This window comes from Mycteria americana, chromosome 14, assembly GCF_035582795.1.
Source record: "Mycteria americana isolate JAX WOST 10 ecotype Jacksonville Zoo and Gardens chromosome 14, USCA_MyAme_1.0, whole genome shotgun sequence".
NCBI lineage: Eukaryota > Metazoa > Chordata > Aves > Ciconiiformes > Ciconiidae > Mycteria > Mycteria americana.
Genome location: NC_134378.1, coordinates 11990292 through 12009832, shown reverse-complemented (window position 1 = coordinate 12009832; position 19541 = coordinate 11990292). Strand labels below are relative to the sequence as shown.

At 42.8% G+C, this 19541-nt stretch overlaps 1 protein-coding gene across 1 annotated transcript in view; it reads left to right on the top strand.

The window, feature by feature from the left end:
- Nucleotides 1–15467, top strand: part of BMP7 (bone morphogenetic protein 7) — a 48088-nt gene extending 32621 nt beyond the window's left edge. Inside the window, exons 3-7 of the mRNA XM_075517379.1 lie at nt 3374–3522; nt 8426–8623; nt 10461–10537; nt 11189–11299; nt 12623–15467. Of these exons, the coding sequence (XP_075373494.1) occupies nt 3374–3522; nt 8426–8623; nt 10461–10537; nt 11189–11299; nt 12623–12772 (685 nt within the window). The 3' untranslated portion in view covers nt 12773–15467. The remainder of the gene's footprint in view (nt 1–3373; nt 3523–8425; nt 8624–10460; nt 10538–11188; nt 11300–12622) is intronic.
- Nucleotides 15468–19541: the final 4074 nt, after the last annotated feature.

Here is a 19541-nt window from a genome sequence, read left to right as displayed (position 1 = left end):
CATTAACATTTCCATGTCCCAGCTCAATTTTCTGTAAAATGAGGATCACGTACCTCTTCCTATCTCTTGGTCTGGTAGAAGGTTCAGTACAGTTTCTCACATGCTCTGAAGTTCTCAGATGAAGGGATTGACTGCAGGGCCAAGGAACGGAAGTGCTTTTCTGCCTCCTGGTTGCAGAGCCATTATTCACATTGCTCCAAGAATGCTCTAAATATGCGTACAGTTGGTAGGTAAGGTACCAGAGGGTGAGATGTGCACTGGAAACCTTTTCCCTTTGTGCTTAGATCTTTATCTCAAACCTAAAACCCAAACCAGCCACATTAGTTGGACTTAACTAGCACTGTCTCATATGACAACTCATTAGACGGGAGCCCTCAGAGCAAATTTTGTTTAAGTGTAAGCAGAATAACATTTCTTTGCCATGTTTATTACATCTTGTCCAACAACGATGTCTAAAGGGCTTGCTGTCTATTAGCTAGTGATTTAACACTGTCTGCCATAAGTCTTTGGAAAGCAGGACATTTCACTTGAAGGGAGGCTGTTCTTTTTAAAAGAACATGAGGTTTATTTTCGTCGGAACAGGCGCCACAATCTCAGGAGCCTCTGCTTGCAACACCAGTCAGGTTTTGCATCCCATCCCTGGCCGCTGCTGGTGGGCCAGAGCGGAAAGTGCTAATCCAGGAGTGCGTGAACTTCTCCAGAGAGCATCTGACACAGGGCCTTTTTGGGTCCAAACGTTCCAAGTGTGTGTGGGAAGGACGTTTCCCTTCGGTGGGTCCCTTTCATCTCTCTCGCTTCAGGCCTCCCCTCCAGGCCTATTGTTTGCACATTGCTGTAACTACAGGAAAACAAATGCATTATACAACTTCCCAGACTGACTCACCCTGGTACTTGATGCCTCATGTTGTCTGGTTACCCTGATTGCATCATGTCAGCATGGGAAGCTTAAAGGCTGGTTTTTCTGAGTAATACTGCAGTTGAGCAGTAGCTAAAACCAAAAAAAGTTATCATTATTGCCATTATCTTCAACCTGCAAAGTACAAGGGAGAAAAACCAAGCAAGCCAAGTTCCTATTAACTAAACCTTGTGTGAATCATGAGTTCCAGTCAGGGGCCATGCTTAAATGATGCAGTATGTGAATATAAAAACCCTTTACTTCTGGAAACTTGGACTCAGCCATTGGAACGGGCCAATCCGTACTACTCCCTCGTCCCTAGCTCCTCTGGGATGCGTTTTGTTCAGCATGTTGTAAACAGGGAAGGGCGGGAGGTGTCCATGCAGCTGCGTCATGCACAGTGGGAACAGGGCCATTGCTTCTGGGTGGGGATGAAACCCCAGGAAATTTGTCCCCCAGTTAGAGTTCAAGCATCTTACATTCCTGTAACTAATGCGTATGTGGAGGGAGGGGGTTATCCGTACTGTTTATCTTCAGCTGTCCTGGGTGCACCCAGCAAAACTGACTGAGCTTCAGAGAGCAGCTCCCAACACCTGGGTTGAGGCTCTCCATCGCTGCACCGTGGCCCCTTCCTGAGCTACCCGCTTTGGCTGCCCAAACATCACCAAAATACTCCCCCATGGGACCCCCTATGTGTTAGCAAGAAAGTGTGGCAGCCAGTTCAATTCTGATGTAGGGCTTCTTCCACAAACCAAAACTTCATTTAAAAGAAAGCAAAACTCCCTCTCCCATGCCTTCCTCCATAGCAGGGACGTGCTGGGCGAAGGGAGGAATTGCAAATGTTACAATCCCACGCCTGCAAAACATCTCTTGCAAGCATGAGACCTTGCCTCCTCTTTCCGAATTGAGCTGACACAGAAAGCCACTGCTTTCCCTCAGGCTGCCACATGCAGCACTAATTGCACCCTCAGCAGCATTGGCTGTATCTGCACATTCAGCCGGGTCGTATCCAAAGGTTAACAGCATCGTGCGTTGGTGAGGAAACGACAGAATCCTTTTACGCAGGCTGGGCGATGTGCTCACGTGCTCTGCGGGAACTGATTTCAGAAGTTTAATTTCATGTAAGCCAGCACGGAGCCAGAGGCGGTGACATCCATTAGCTCACGGAGGCAAGCCATCATCTCTTATACGCCCGGGCCCACAAAGATTGAAAGGAAAGCTAGGTAGTAAAAACATCGCAATAAAACTCCATTTCTGTTTTGAGTCAGCTATGTGGGACAAACCCCTCTAATTTCTTGGTATCTCACAGGGAAAAGAATCACTAGAAGCTATGAGACAAAAGCTTCTATGCTGACGGCACTTCTCAGATTCATTTTTGATCATTTGGTATTGCGTGCAAACAAGAAGCACTCTGTAAACTAAGTTAAATATATTTATTTGCACTGACAAATCAATAGTGACAAAATTCACAAGGCCTTCTTTAAGCTTTGAGGACATGATTAAAGGATTTTCCAAGGATATTTCTTCATTCAAAAGGATATAATTACACTTAAACAAGTTATCATGTTTGTGCACTGTAAGTACAAAAGCAGCTCTTATGGGACTTGTCTAGACACTTCCACCGTGTTTCTTTGTTCTTCTTGTAAAGTTGGTTTTTATAAAGGAACTGCACTACTATCCAATTTTTTCATCCCAGTTTTATCTCTTTTTAAATTTCTGATAAGAGAAGATTCTTTCTTTTACAGAACCTGTGTTTTCTCAAATTTTCATTTTAGAGGAATTTGCCAGGAAATGTTTTGTAAATCCAGAATTATTTCACCCTTTTCAAATGCATGAAATAGTCTCTATTTCCGATCTTTCTCATTTTCTGGTGTTAGTTCTTCAACCAGAATAACCCAGCTGTGGCCTTTAAAAAATTCAAGCAATGAATCGAAAGAAAATTTCCACCCAAAGTAATGCAGACCTGTGACTGTGCAGAGGGTTGTTGCCTCAATCTGCAACCTCAGATGAAGAAATTTAAAAAACCATTACATATGTTAATATATGCACACCAGAGTTCCAGCTGGCTTGCACCAATGCTACAATTATGCATAAAAGTCAGGAAATTATGTGTGGAAAGAATAATGAGCAGCATTGTCTGCCCAATTACCAAGTTTGCATATGCAAACAATAATTTTGCAAATCTGTGCCTGGCAAGCGTTTTTTCTGAAGTTGCATCAGCAGCTCTAAGGTTAACTGTAACAGCAAAGTAACCCAAAACCACCTCAACTCTGCTTCAACCCATCCTCCCTTTTTTAAAGAGAAGAAAAGCGCTTCATCTGAAGGTGATTAGACAGGAAAGCACGCCAGCCCAGCTCTGGCATAATCTGCCTATTGCTGAAAGGCCAACCAAGTGTGTTGCTTAAAGCCTGTATGTGAACGTCTATAGAGACTCCAGTGGAAAGCTCAGTAACTGGGAATTGCGCTTCTTTTTTTCAGGGATTCAGATTTGTTCCTGCTTGACTCTCGAACAATCTGGGCCGCAGAAGAAGGGTGGCTGGTGTTTGACATTACTGCAACCAGTAATCACTGGGTGGTGAATCCCCAACACAATCTTGGCCTGCAGCTATCCGTGGAAGGCATCGATGGTGAGTGTCAGACACCAACATCAATCAGTGACTCTCCATTTCAGGTATACCATTCCCAGCCAGGGGAAGCCTTAAGCATTCAGTACTGTTTCCTTTCAATAGGATTTCTTAAGCATGTTTTTCCTGAATTTGCCTAAGATGCAAGTAATAATAATAAAAAAATAATCCATAGACATATTTCAGGTTAAGGATGTACTCAAACACTCCAACAGATTGGTAACCTGCCTGCAGTCATTTCAGTATTAGCTACGTACACATCCCTGTCAAGGTATGTATCCGCTGCTGGCTGATTTGCAGGTAGTGCAATCCAGTGGAGGAGAGAGGAAGAAACTTTGCTATGTGCAAAAAGACACAGCTGAGTGATGTAGAAGGCTGGTGTTAATTGGCACAAAAGTCCTTTCAAATTCAGAAAATAGCTAGGAAGCATTTTAATCTTCTTTGTGGCAGTAGAAATGACTAGTAAAGTCATGCCTGGTCTGGACTTCAAGGTCTGCAGCGTGCTTATGGTACAAAGCCGTGAGGTTTGGGAATATGTACGAAGACCTGGCTCTGAAACGTCTCCAGAAAGGTGGGGAATCAGGTGGGGAATTTTCCTAACCAGGTCTTAACTAAAATGTCATGCTACTTTGTCTTAAAGTTAAGATTCCTGATGCTCACTTCGAGACTTGTGCAAGGAAACCAAAGTATCCTGGATCTTCTGGGGGGTTCTATTTGAAACTATTTGAAACTGCTGGCTGCCCCACAGGAAAGGTTAAGCAAAACCCAGCTCAAAACTATTATAAATACTCTGAATGTAGTTATCTAAGGACATACTTTCATTCTCCAGATATGCAGCTATGATATCACTTGCTATTGGTTTTTGTGCAACACTCTGAACGTTTCCAGTAAGTAGTATTTTGCATAAAGACTGTGCAAAGCAGTTCTGAAACAGGCAACCTACAGAGTCATTTACGTGAAAGGGTGATTTTACTCATGCGAGACCTGCGCACAGAGAAGTGCACAGGGTTTGTTTTAATCTGCCCTTTCTGAGCGATCAGTGAATGCAGAAACCCAAACACAGATACAAAGCAGGAGCTCCACCATGGAAGTCACTAGTCCCCACCCCAATGACGGATGACTTTTGCCATCTTTGTATTAAGATTCCAATTCAACCTGATTTACAAGTTAATCCTAACTCTTAAAGCTAAAACAGTAACGCAAATCAACAGCCAAGACAAGTTTAACCTGTTTTCAAACACTTGTCCTTGTTTTTAGTTTCCGGTTTGCCTCCTAAAGGAAATACTTGGAAGTACAGAATTTGTGTCCACAATTATGGCACATTCATTCAGTTGTGGTTCACATATAGGAAAACCATCAAGACCCAGCCCAGAGTCCACAGAAAAGCAATAGCTGGCAGTAGGCTTAACATCGCTAAACACTATGGATACTACAGTATCACACTCGCACTCTTCTACCGATAAAGTCGTCTTATCGCTCTGCCCTACCCCATCCTCAGCTAGTGATTTTACAGCAAAAGTCAATCCCTTTTTTCAGCATTAAGGAGGAAGGCAGCTGATTTATGAATATGTTACAGATTTCAATGGAGACTTTTCAGGATCCTGCATCCAAGGAAATGCTGCAACTTTGCACCCACTTAGAGTAACTCTGTCTGCTGTACTGGAGCAATCAGGAGTGGACTTTTAAAAGCATATAGCCAGATCTATCACAGAGGGAGCTTTCAAAGACAGAAATTCCCAGGTTCAGCGATAAGTGCATTCTCATCTGTTATTCAACTCAATGGAAATTAGGAAACTGGTTTCTTTTTACACTCCTGGAAAATCTAGCTGAGTTTGTAAAGGGTTGAAATCATACACAAAATGACTTGCTGCTTTCTCAAAATAGATTAACAAAATACTTTAATCAGCCTGTCATTAAAGTTAGAAAAGCCAACTGCAGTGTTTAAAAAGTAAATACAAAGATACAGGAGCTGATTGTCTGCTTGTCTTCTGTAACCAAGTCCCCTGGCAGCACACCTTTGCACTCACAGTTCTCCACCATACACGTGAATTTTTCTTTCTATTTTGAATGGCAAGGACATGTCTTTCCTTGCTCCCCAAGTTTCATCTTGGATTTAGACCAACTGTGTGCGCTAACAAAAAAGCTGCTTTTACACCTGGACTTCATATGAAAATCATACGCTGCAAACACAGCAGGATTTTGATGCAACGCTATATGGCTGGCAACCCCCAACACTTTAAGCGAATTAGAAAAAAAAAAAAGTATCTTTTCTTTGTATCTGTCGTTACACATAGAGATCTCTAACCGTGAAGCCAATACAGTCTATGTAAACAAAATGCTGACATCACCAGCACTGTTCAGATGAAATTATACAAGAGAAGTTAATTTAACTGATCTTTGTATTTCTTTATAATCTTGCCAAATAAGTCTATCAACATGTATAACTAGGGTGGAATCAAAGGGTATTTGTTTACTCTTAGAAAATGGGGATCAGCTCAAGCAGCAAGGAAAAGAAATGCTGGAGTGACTCAGGAGCCTTCGGGGAGCTCTCAGCCAGCACCCGATACACCTTGCTCGGCAGCCAGCACCCGATACACCTTGCTCGGCAGCAGCACGTGGGAACAGCAGCTGCCCACTTCGGTTTACTTAGTTTATTACTGAAGAACCCATTTTTGACAGTATTAAAAAAGCAGCTTCATAAAAGCAGATAAAGCCATGCCCTCTGGTTCGAGAGCAGAGCTTTAGTTCTTTTGGGAGAAGTTTATAATTGCCTAATGGGGACTACACGTGCCCTTGTGTTTAACCTTGCTTTCTGGATGTGTAGGAAAGTTAGAAAGTGGATTTTTCCCATCTTTATTAAAAAGAAATATGCTACTTCGCATACAGAGCATTACATGCCTTATTTTCCCCCTAAGGAAACATTGCCACCATAACGGTCTTGAACATGACATGTTGGTGTTACACGAGCAATTCATTGGTCAAATGCTACTTATTGCTGCGCTAATGCAAATCCATTAAACATACCAGTGTGAAGCTGGGTCCCCTCACTGCATACTGCTGACCTACTCTCTAGAGACATGGTAAAGGTAAAATAATTTACACTGGACAAACCACAGCTGTAGATGTACTCGCTAGTTTAAACAGCTTTGAGAAGCAGAAAGGCTTCTTTGAAGGAGCAGGAAAAGCCATAGGAGCACTATTCAGTGAGCTCTAACTCCTGCAGCTGAGCTTGTTTTCAGGAAATAAGGCTTCAATCTGGCAAAGCCTGAGCACAAGTGGAACTACTTATATATTTAGCATTAGCTACTTGCTTAAGCACTTTGTGGGCTCAGCCTCAAAAGTTTAAAATGAAAACTGTTTGGACAAGTTTCCGGAAAGGAGCTTAAGCAGAAGGTGAAGAAGTTGTTGATGTGTGTCCGCATATAAATCTATGTACATGAGTTTTTGCATTTGCTATTTTCGCCCAAGCTTTCCTGGTACCCTGTCTGAGATTAGTTTTGCTTTACCTAGTTTACAAGGCCTGGCCCCGCTCCTCCGCAGACGGTGTGCCACGGGACCTGGCCACGCTGGGCAGCCATCCTGCTGCCCAGCTGCCATGCTCCCGTTAAAACACCTCTTGAGCCAGTCCTCTCCACAAATCCCATATATTGCAGCTTGGGACTTGCTCGCTGGGCTGCACACTTTTAGAAAAATAGAGACTGGACTCCAGCCGAGGCTGGTCCATTTCTTGGCCTCAAGCTTTGACCACAGCCCCCTTTTCTGGGTCTGTGACCTTTACCAATCTTCTGGCCACGTGCAAGAACAAAGATGGAAACAATTCCATAAAGACAATAATTTATAAGCCTTGCTATTTACTTTACTCAGCTTAAAAACAGCAGTTATAGAATATTACCTAGAAGCACTTAGGTTACCAGCTTCTTTTCACCCGGTAGTCAGAAACTAGTAAGATAAGGAAATTTTTGTCAGTGGACCATGGAGCCCCTCGCCTGCTCTCCCCGGCCAGGCTGCCTTTCCGGGCTTCTCTAGGAAAGTGTCAGCTGTCCGTTAGCATATTTGCTTTGTGGCTCACAAGGCTCTGTCCTTAGCAAAAGGATCATTACCATTAACATAACTTTGACTTAGCAGCAGTAGTCAGTAGCTTGGAACAGAATAAATCCGGGTATCACCCCTGCATTTCACAACAGCGCCCAGACACCTTTTGGAGGCAACAGGGAGAAATGCTAAATTTCCTGCTGCCACCCACTTCTTGCATCTTTTGTAAATAATTGATTTCATTCTACAGAGAAACCACCTAGTCATCTCTTACCAAAAATAAAACTATTTTAAAAGCCCATGATGAAGGAAGCATGAACAGTAATCAACAGTTTTAGAACCAAGTTATTGCGTACAGTAGTGCTGAGATACAGCAATAAGCAAAATGTCTCTAAACATCTGAACGATTTGTTTCTCTCAGCTACAGTATATCTGGAACTCTGTCAACATTTCATACAAGGCATTTTTATTCTAAGTTAATAACCTTCCAGTGGGAATTTAGTGTTCCTATGGGCTGAGTTTTATGGTTCCTTTTATAGGATCTCTTCAAATTATAGGTTGGTGAACTTAAAGAAACCCCTCTAAAGAATGCAGGAAAAGTTAATGCTAAGCGGATTTAGGGTAAAATAATTATATGTAGGACTATTTTATGTAACTTTTACATGCAGATATAAAATGAAGTTAGCTGTGCTGAGCTGCTCTTGTCAGAAGCAGCTTTGTCAATTAAGTCCAGGCCCTTGGTGGATCGATGCAGACATGCCTAGGAATCACCCTTACCAGCCAGACAGCAGCTCTCCTCCTTGTTATCCTTACTACGTCTGCTGAAAATGAAAAGTTACTGCAGGCCCTCTTATCAGTCCATTCTGTTATTAAGGGCAAAGCATCAATCCCAAACTGGCGGGTCTCATTGGAAGGCATGGCCCGCAGAACAAGCAGCCATTCACGGTAGCCTTCTTCAAAGCCACCGAGGTCCATCTCCGCAGTATTCGCTCCACGGGAGGGAAGCAAAGGAGCCAGAATCGATCAAAAACGCCAAAGAACCAGGAAGCTTTCCGGGTGTCGAACATCGCAGGTACAGTGTGGGTTGCCGGGTCTGTGTTTCTGGTGTGCGATAGCGTTCTGCTGGACTCGACACTGGATGGGAATGGTTTCTCCCATACTCAGCCTGTTTGTTGCCTCTTTGATCTACCACTAGTGTTCTCTTGCTGGTTTGAAACTACTTGGGATTATTAAAAAAAAAATTAGAAAAATAATGTTTCTTTGAAACAATGTTAAACTGAGGGATTTCTTAATCCAATATTAAAAAAACAAGCCATCCAACCAGAAAAATCTCCTTTTCTTCCACATGAAATAAATTCTCATTTTGAAATGTAAGATAATTACATTAAACCAATGAGTAAGTGATCAAAACAATAATCTATTTCATTGGATCTGAATCAAAATGCTGTAGATTTTCAGAGTTTGTGATTTTAAGTTTAGCGCCCAAAAAGTTCAGTAGTCCCAAAAGTTTTGCACGGAAGAGGAAAACCCATTCGCTGCTCAGGATAACCGCAGCTATTTTGGGGGGAGCTGTGCTTCCTAATATGGAAGAAAACTCCGTCAGGCATTTGAAGTAGAAACGTGGCTTAATTACGAGATACCTCAGAATAACGGGCCCTTGGTGACCTTCCCAGCAGGAACCGCAGTGCAGGGCCAGCTCTGCTGAGGGCAGCGGCAAATTCCATTTCTATTTCTGCAAGCACTTCACTGAATGGAAGGAGAGCTTGCAAGAGGTGGAAGGAAAAGGACAACGTAGGGCACACCTTCGCCTTGGGTTCCTTGGGTTTACCTGCAAGGGAGAACTCGCTCCCATCAGTCTTGTTGCAGCTTCCTGATATTTAATCGGGTCATTCACGTGTACACTAATGATGTTTTTCTGCAGCCCTGGTGATAGGTGTGGCTTCTCTGACCTGCCCACATATATGCATTTCTGTATCTCTCACCCAAAATCTTAGAATCTCTTAAAATGGTTTCCCATGGCTTATGTTTCCGAGCTCTGGGTTTTGCAGTTCCCCGGGCAGAGATGGTCTGCAGTTTAAGTGTGCATTTTTATCATCTATTTGCTATATCAATTCAATTTTTAAAGGCTGGGTAATGGACAAAAGAATTTCTTACTTCTGCGAGTAGGTTAGAAAAGTTCCTGTAACTAGCGTCCTGCTTCCAGCTTGGGGACCCCATGTTGAGTTAGTTTCCAATAACAAGAGTTGAAAAAAATATCTTCCGGTACTTCTACTTGGGTCTGCAGCTCACGCTGTATGTCCAGGATGGACACAACTTTAAAACTACACTGATAGTCATGGTTGTTCATATCCATGATTCAGACCCGTGCTTTATTCTTTCGCTTCAGAATTGTCACCCATTGCAAGAAGTCTGTAATCTGGATCCAGCTGCACTGGACAGAAGAACAGATTTCACATTGCCTCAATGTCATATGTTGCCTTTGTAGGCCTGAAGTGCAACTATCACCAGTAACACAGGTGATTCAAAGACAGTTAGAAATTTAGAAAATAGGTAAATGGTGCCTTTCCCTATCACTCCTTTCACAGATTCTCATTTTACATAGCAGGCAATAATCAGAGAGATCTGCTTTTTGCTAATACGAGGTCAGAGGAAGCCTAGAAAAATAAAAATAAATTTTAAAAAGCTATTTTCCCAGGCCTTTTTTGGCTTCGCACAAAAAAGGCCAGAGGGGCATGTCATATGTATTGAACACAGCCATTACTTTATGACTAAAACTGAAAATGTTTTAAAAAAAAAAAGCCATAAGTGCAACAGATGAGCAGTGATGCCTCACTCCCTGTTGGGGCATTGCTGAGGGCTGTGGGTGCTGGGGCAGCCCAGCCTTACAGACCCCCTTTGCCCCCGTGCAGAGAACAGCAGCAGCGACCAGCGACAAGCCTGCAAGAAGCACGAGCTCTACGTCAGCTTCAGGGACCTGGGGTGGCAGGTAAGGGCTGTGAGTGACCGGGGTGCGAGCTGGGCTGTCTTTGCACATCACTCATGAGCTGCAATAGGGAGAACAAGCCAATTAACTGGATAATTTTTATCCCTGGGGGAAAAAATTGTATACTGCCTTTAGCATGCTTAAGCAAGTGCTTCTGCAAAGTTAGGGTATACAAATATTTAGTGTGAGGCTGGCTAGAAAGTCAACATGCCTAGGTCCTTTTGAGAACCTGTGGCCCCCTGAATTTCATCTAGCAGTGTTGAACACACATACTGCTCTCCATTTTCATCTATCAATTCTTTTAGACCTGGTTAAAGACATTTTCATTTCTGAAAGCTTGTACCTGCATTTCAGCGATGGGTGAAGTGATCCTTGTGGACAGCCAGGAAGACACTGCTGAATGGATAAAGAACTAAAGCCAGCTACATGATGGGCATGTTTGCAAAGTGGGGTATGTCCCTGTAGGAAAAGCAGCTGCTTTAGAGGTGTATAAGATAGCATTAGAAAGGCCAGAGTACCAGATTTCTATTTTGCAGGCTACTGTAATTGTACGTAGGCGTATGAATTGTTAGATTTATGTGCTGTTCTACTTTTTGTTTCACTGCACCATATTTCTGCCTTTCTCCGCAATGGAACATCTTCAATTTAATCAAGGACTGGATCATCGCTCCAGAGGGCTATGCTGCATATTACTGTGAAGGAGAATGTGCTTTCCCGTTGAATTCATACATGAATGCTACAAATCACGCCATTGTACAGACACTGGTAGGTGCACTGTAGTTCCTGCTACAGAGTTATTTCTGATAGGTGCTACTCAGAAATAAGTTAATATACACAAAAAAAATCTCTAAGCTAACAAGAGAAGGAAGGTCTGCATTAGCTCATTAAGATGCCTGCAGCATCTGGCTAAACATGTCTCGCCAAGTGGCCTGAATTAATAGTTGGCTAGGAATTACCCTGTCTTTGCTGCAAGCATTGACATGCTCTCTCTAGTTTCAAAGGGCCCTACGATAGACATCTTAATGGTGGTATAGTCCCACTGCACGGGAAGGAAAGAGCAGGATGTGAGACCCACTATCAGCATCTCTTGGAAGAACTCTGTAAGGATCCACTGTAGGCTGCCGCCAAAAATGGATTTGGGGGCAGACTGAGGAAGGGGTCAGTGAATCTCAAAATTACACAGCCCAGCTGCTCTGTGGGTGTATTCGTGTTAGGAAATTGTGCAAAGATGTCCAGATGGGAGCCCTGAGCTGGCGCGTCCTCATGACACAGCGCCTGTGCTCAGGGGGACTGTTGGCTGGGGGCCACCCAGCCCCAGCTGTGGCACCCAAGCCAATGCACCACAGCTCTTGGCACGGGCCAGAAGACACGCTGGTCCCGAGGACCCTGCCTCTGCTGCACCCCCAGCTGACCTGCCTGGACACCCTCCCCTACCCACCTCGGGTCCAGCTTAACAGCCCAGGCCCCCTGCACGTGTTGGCAGGGCACGGGGAGGCTCACTCCACCTTTTCACCTACGTCCCATGTCCTGCGCACGTCTAAGGACAACATTGCAAAAAGTGTTAGGGGAAACTAGAAGCATCCACGTTTCCAAGGGAAGAAATATCTGCGTGTTTTTCTCCTAGTAGATTGCTTTTTATTTGCTTTTTCCCCCTCTCCTCGGAGATCCCGCAGCAGGGAGCGCAGGGGACCCGGAGCCCTTGGCCCCAGCCGGGTCTCGGTGCTGCCAGCCACAGGGACAGGAGACCCCGCCCAGGGCTGATGGGATTTCTCGCAAAACCTCGCCCGCACGTCCCACAGAGTTTATCGTAACTGGTACACTTCTGCAGAGCGCTGACTGCTCTGACAAATGGGAATTTTCTAATGAAAACCTGCCTCCCTGAAAGATTTCCAACTAGATCTGACTTGGGTGCGTGCGTCAGCCTCCGTACGTGCAGGGGACATCTCAAGACATTTGTACACAAAGCCAGGTGTTCGAAACATGTCTGAGTGAGTGTATGGGACAGACAGAAGGCTGCCTGGGAAAGAAAAATATGGGGGAGGAGAGGGGAAAAGTAAATCTTAACATGCCTCTACTTTCATTCCCCAGGTTCACTTTATAAACCCAGAGACTGTGCCGAAACCCTGCTGTGCTCCTACACAACTCAATGCCATCTCAGTGCTCTATTTTGATGACAGCTCCAATGTTATCTTAAAAAAATACAGGAACATGGTGGTACGAGCATGTGGCTGTCATTAGATTTGTAGGAAAGGAAAAAAAAAAAAAGTTATTTGTAAAGAGTGGTTTTGTACGGCTGTGTGGGGGAGGGGAAAAGGTTAGCACTCCAGCAATGGGTTTAAAAAAATCCCAAACAGTTTTTAGGACCGGGCTTCTGAAATTTCAGACAATGGAACAGTTTCTGGATCTAAGTGGCATTTGAACACATTTTGTTTTAGTTTATTACAGACAATGAGCTTGTAAACTGAAACAAGCCAGAGAAACCATTTAAAACTAAATCTGCCTACAAAATTGGCTCCTACAATACATACTTTTGCAAATGAGTCTTTCTGAAGATTGCAAACTCACCAGTGTTGATTGTGAGTTAAAAAATAATAATCTATCCAAGGTGAGAATGTGCTGTGACTAATAAGCATGTGTAGTTCCTGTAACACAGTTTGCAATAAAATAAGTGAACAAAATATACCTGGAGTGAACAGGTATTTTGTTAGAGAATTATTACTTCCATCCCTCTGTTTGCTTCAATTCCATAAGCAAAACCAAAGATTAACTACATGCAACTTCCAGTTTTAAACTATAGTGGCAAAGTCTATATCTGGACTGACGCAAATTCAAAGGACAGATCAGTCTAAGGAAAAAAAAAAATTTCTAATTGGCAAGCAAAAGAACTGAAGAAAATAATTCCAAAGAGCAAGACTTTTTGGGTCTACTTTTTTCTGTCAACAGGGAGGAAATTTCCTCTAGCAACCAGAAAGAATTTGAATTTGCTATGAACTTGAAACAGGAAAGCAGCAAAATGTTAAGAAACAGGGATTAAACCTAACATTTAGCTGGGGTATCCTAAGCAGTTACGGAGTTGTGAAAGCCAGCTGAAGATCCTGCTCCTGTTTGGAAAATGTCCATTGACTTCACTGACAGAACAAGTTCCAACGCTTTTTGGAAAACGTGGAGGCTCAAGTGCAGAAGGTGCTGTAAGCTGGGATGTACACCCAGCACCAGACTCAGCTAGAAACAAGCTAGGAAACCTTACTTCCCAGGGTCAGTGTTTATGATAAAGCCCCTGCTCTATTACTGGCTTCACCTTTAAAAAAAAAAAAAAAAAAAAAATCCCTTTCAAGAGCCACACCAACAAGCTGGAACCAGCAGCAAGAAAACGTCCCCTCAAGGCTTTTCTTTTTCCTTCTTTTAAAAATCACAGGTTACACAAACATCACACTTATGTAATTAAAACTCAATTAAAGTTGTTGTGAATAAGAATACAAAGTAGCAGTAACCAATCACAAACCAATTCAACACTTTGGCATAGGTTGCGATTACAAAAGTAGCTTTGGCATAAATTTCACCAGGGAGGTAAAAAAGAAAATTCTGTCCGGTAAAACACCAGGTCCACAGAACACCCAGCTCTCAATCTCCAAACTTCAAAAACCTAAACCTCCAACAGATGGGTCCGGAACGTAATAAATCCCTGGGGATGGTTCTCTCTGCTCAGTGAGCGGACAGGGCGATGCAGCCGCAGTGGGAACTTGGCTCCATATCTTGCCTTAGAGGAGAGTTAGAGAAAGAAGATAAATGAACGCAACTGCCCGATTCTGGAAATCGCTCACTGCTCTTCTTCCTTTAAGTCACAGATCAAATCCAGACCAGATGCCTCACTTTAAAAAGAATAAGCAAAGGAAGAAAAAAAATGACTGTCTATGAAATAAATTGGAAACTTGTTTCTGATGGTCTAATTCTAATCTCATTTAAGTCAATTGGTGTTTTCCCAGCAGTTTCCTCAGGCGCAGGATTAGGCTCATAGGAAAGTGGAAGTCTCTCCACGACATCGGTAGGTTTTGTACTGGGGCCTCGGTGAGCAGTTGCCCCATTGCCAGATGTGCCCGGCTTCCAACCCAGGCAACTCAAACATCTGCAGGACCAGCCTGGCCACGGCACGCATGCTCTGCGAGCACGACTCCAGCAAACTTCCTAACTGCCCCAAGGTGAGGCTTTGGCCAGTTACAGGCAGCCAAACGGCAGGACAACAGCTGAAGCCAAAAGACCGTCTCTCCCTGGAGCCTGCAGACAAGACCATCTACGATAAACAGCCAAACCTGCCCTCAGTGCATCTCTTATTTAGAGTGAGGTATTGAAATCACACAGACTGGAAATGTCTTTTGACATCGTATACATATACACATCAGTGCTTCTGTAAACCTCCTAAAGGAAGTTAAGGTGCTGCCTCGAAAGTTAAAAGCTAATCATGCCTAAACTTCCACTATTTAGTAGCCAAGGATTAGTTTTTCTTGTGGGTGTTTCAGTGTTGGTGGTCACTGCATTGGTGTATTGCATTTTTAACTTGGACCACAGTATCTTGCTGTATAGGATTCATATATTAAATATTATGTGGGGATTGTTTCTGTTTTGTTTGGTTGTTTTTTTTTTTTTAAACGTAATAACAGGATTTCTGTTGCTAGGCTCAACATCAGCTTCACTGTTTGTACATTTTTATGTAAATAGTTATCACAAGCGGAAGAAGAATTATTTATTTCCATCTCCGAATTCCTTTTCAATCACATCCAGGAAAAATTATTCTCGGTTCCTAAACACATTTGTTTCCTTATTTAAGAAGATATTTATTAACAGTTGGCAAAAATGCATACACGTTTCTGGTTCTTTTCATAGAGCAGTTGTTAGAAGCCTTTTGTACAAACTAGTAAAATAAATCATTGCAACTTTACAAAAGATATCCCAATGACATTGTGTATCTGTGTGGTTATTCTCCCTATATTCAAAGAACCTTTTTTGCCGGGCAATATTTCATCCTGAGCCTCTGTTTCATGTAGATCAATCTCTATGTACAGGCAAAATTGGCACGTGTCGCTATTTGGTGCGACTCCTTCAGTCCAAATACAACAGAGAGGGAAGAATACAAAAAAATATGAATATGTTTTGCAGACTGCACTGCAAAGATCCATGATTGAATTATAGTGCAGCTGTCAGCAGCTGTTTCAAAGAAGCAGGGGGTAAATTAGTTCTGTTTACTGCTAACATAGTTCAGAGATTTAGTCATCCCAATAAAATTATAGAGGCACAAGAAAGGAAAAAAGAAACTCCAAAGGAACATCAGCCAAGAAGCTGACATTTTCTAATTTAGATTGTTTTAGCATATTTCAGAGATGCTGCTGGCATGAGGTTTCCTACTGTGGATACCACACCGCATTGCTATGGAGGCAGCTGAAAAAAATAATGGTCTAAATCCCTGTATGAACTAAACATCGTATCTTCAGGGCATAACAGCAATTTTTGGGTTCTTGTTTACTTTGAACTGTGAGCAGAGTTGTGCCAGTTTATGTAGATGTACTTGCTGATCCAGAGGCTTAAGTCACGAGCACTCTGGAGTTAAACTACCATCTTTCACAAGTGATTACAAATTCATAAGTAAATTTGCTTCATGCACTGATCTGAAGTCCAGCAAAGCATCAGTGGAAAGACCTTTATTGACCTAGACTGATGCCTACTCGGCTTTTGTTTGCCTAGACTAATTTTAGAAGGAGGATCCTCTGGTATTTCTCAGTACGGTCCCAATTCTCTGCATTTAGACCCAGTGTAAGTCAGAGGTGGTTCCAGCAAGGGGAGGAAAAATTAAAAAAAAAATAAATAAATCCTGCTTTACAGTGCCAGCCTTGCAGCCAACAGAAGCTTTACCACTAACTTCAACACATCCAGCCTTATATCATGAAATATTGGTTGGTTTCCAGCTCTGCCACAAACACACACAACTTGCTGGATATGCTTTGCAGCAGCTTTCCCAGCCTGGGAGCCAAAACTCAGTTCCCGAGCTGGTTGCAGCCTCCCCTCAGTCCACAACGCTATTGTGGCTTTGTCTCCTCACCTACTGTTCTGGAAGAGGAATTCTTGACATGAATATGTATGCTGCCATAAACTGGCAGGGCCATAAAACTCTAGTGAACCAGCTTCAAAATGGCTAGATTTATCTGAGTAATGACATTTTAAAGCACATTTAAAACATTTTATAGATCAGTTATTTTAACTTCCTTTCAGGCCAAACTTTGAGGATGTTATGTTTGCTTAATTGAGCTGGTTTAGATCTGTTCCAGTACCGACAATAGGATCCTTTTGTCCCTACGCGGGAAACTGCCTCCGTTGCTGCCAACGTTCATATAATAAAAGATAATGATTTAAGTAAGCCTTAGTGTAATTTTAAGATTCTGATTTTTATGGAAGCGTCAGCTGTAAAGCCTAAAACCAGAGAGGGAGAGCAGAGCTCGCGTAAGCGCAGCTCAGCAGCGTTGCCAAGGGCCGCGGGATTTCCTCTGCTGCTCTATTCAATCCTTTCAGCTCTGCCTGCGATGGGAACAGACACTTTCTGGATAAGTAAAACCAAAAAGACTCATCTTTCGAGTTTAGAATTTGCATCCTCTGTATGTTTCTACCCAAATACCCTGCTTGCTGACTTCCACTGCTGCCACAAATACATTATTCTCTGTATTCAGCCATTCCTTCGGAGAGAAATTCTGCCCAATTAAGCTAAAAGGAGCCTGTTTGAAGTTTTTATTTATCAGGTAATGATTGACAAGACCTTGAGGCAAAAACTAGGCGCACTTTATACTACAGTCATTCATTACCCAAGTACAAAAGCAACACAAATGGGTTATTATGGCCACTTTGAGTTACTCTGTTTTAAATAAAAATATCTATTCCCTTTTTATGCTTAATGCAGTAGAATTTGTGTTCCTAAACCAGCAGCTAAGAAAGATCAGAAGTTTTGGATAACACATATTTAATGCACTGGTTTGTTTTCTAGCGTGCACGCTGGTTTTCCCAGGGTCTGTTTGCTGACCAGGCAGTAGGAGCAGACTTTTTAATTTTAATGTTTTGAGAGTTATTTTGATATTGTGAGGTTTGCACTTTGGAACAAATCTGCTGTTTTCTCCAATTAATAGGGACAAATCTGCTGTTTTCTCCAATTAATAGAGTCCTGATGTTTGAATTAATTCCATAAATGAAGAGAGCACAATCTTTAGACAACTTGAGTTTGGTTTTATATTTAAAGGAAGACAGGACAAGTCATACTCAGATTCATCAACATCACTTTTTTCTTCCATCAGGGAAAAGTACTGGAGAAACTAGGGGAGAAAAGGGGGCTACAGCCCCAGTCCCACAAATCCTCCAAAATGTAGCTTTGCACTTGACTAATTTTTGCAGGCATGGTTAAGCATTTAACCATTTGCAGGATAAGGCTCTACATGGGGCTGCTTGAATGAACCTCACCCTCAAAGAATTGGCTTGCTTGTCTGCAATAAAACCCAATCCCAGGCCAGTCAGCAGTAATTTGGGGAATGGAGCGTTTGTGTCTGGAATTGGGAGGGGGCGAGCGGCTGTATTCACTGCAACGTCCATGGGCTTGCCCGTAATTAAAAACATGCACTTACCCTTTCTGAATGGGAAGCTGAAGTGACTCCTGAGTTAGCAGCTCTATGCTGCTGATAACTTTGGGCTAACGGTCTTATTTTAAGCAGCTCTTAAGAAAAAGGAGGGGATGCCAGGACCTCAGCAGATCTGTTGTGCTTTAGCACGTCAGCACCTGTAGCTCAAGCCCAAGACTTCAGGTTTATGCTAAATTTCCAAAGCAGCACATACAGGTTTGGGATGGCACTGTGGTGGTGGGGTACAAAAAGCCCCACAGAGGCATTGGGAGCCTTGCGACCTGGCTCCCCGCCTTTCCCTCCACTGCATGATCTCTCTGCTAAGGTCTAGAGCAGGCAATGGCCCTAGCAGTGGCCAGACTCTAATGGTGACACCAGCAAGGTGACCTTTGGCTTGGCTAATGAAGGCAAACTGTTGCAGGCTGCTGGATTTATTTCTGTGTTATTTGTTGCTGCTGTGTCAGGTGCTTCATATAAAATATGTGGAAGCAGAGACATTCAGTGTCTGGATACGGTTATGAAAGGTCAGAGCTCAAAGATATCATTTCTCAGGTCCCAACCATTTAAGCCATTTTGTTCAGCATTTATAACAAGCTGTAGACAAGAGCAGAGAGGTCGATGGCTCTACATCTGTCTGCCTTGTGCAGAAGAACTAGTCAGCCTCTGGAAAAAAAAAAAAAGATATTTGGGCAATTGCCTAATGAGAACAAATTCCTCATTTTGGCTTCTATTTTTTACTATATACTAAACATACAAGAACAGAGCACAAACCAACATACTCAGCTGATCTAAAACTGACATATAAAGAGTTTTACTTCTTGTTTGTTTATTCATTTCTCACAGTGATCTACTGCCACTACTGACCTATATTTGGCTCCTGAAGCTAGAATCTAGCTCTTAAACCCACCAAATTGAGTTGTTCTACCTTAACAGGGAATGGCCTGGCTGGACTGCAGTTTTAGGACTTGGTTAATTGCTCCAAGGATGTATTTCATGAAACCTCAGGGCTAAACTTTGGAGTGGACAGCAAATCATGGTAGGGCCAGGCATTTGTGAGAAGAAAGCACACAGCTACTCACTTTAGAACTGTACAAACAACTGGGTGTTGAAATCCACCTTGCAGGGTTCCCCTGGAAACCCAGCCAGTGGTTCTGGGGAGAAGGAACATGACACTCACAGAGGTTGGGCCACCATTGACTTGGAACAACTTTAATCAAGAGATCTTTTTCCTAACAGCAAGGCAGACTTTTTTTTCTTTTTTAAATTAGAGAAATGCACAAGTGATTCCAAGTTCAGCCCATCAGTTGTTTTGGTTTCACATGACTACTGAGAAATCAACTGTAAAACTGGTGCAGTTATATACA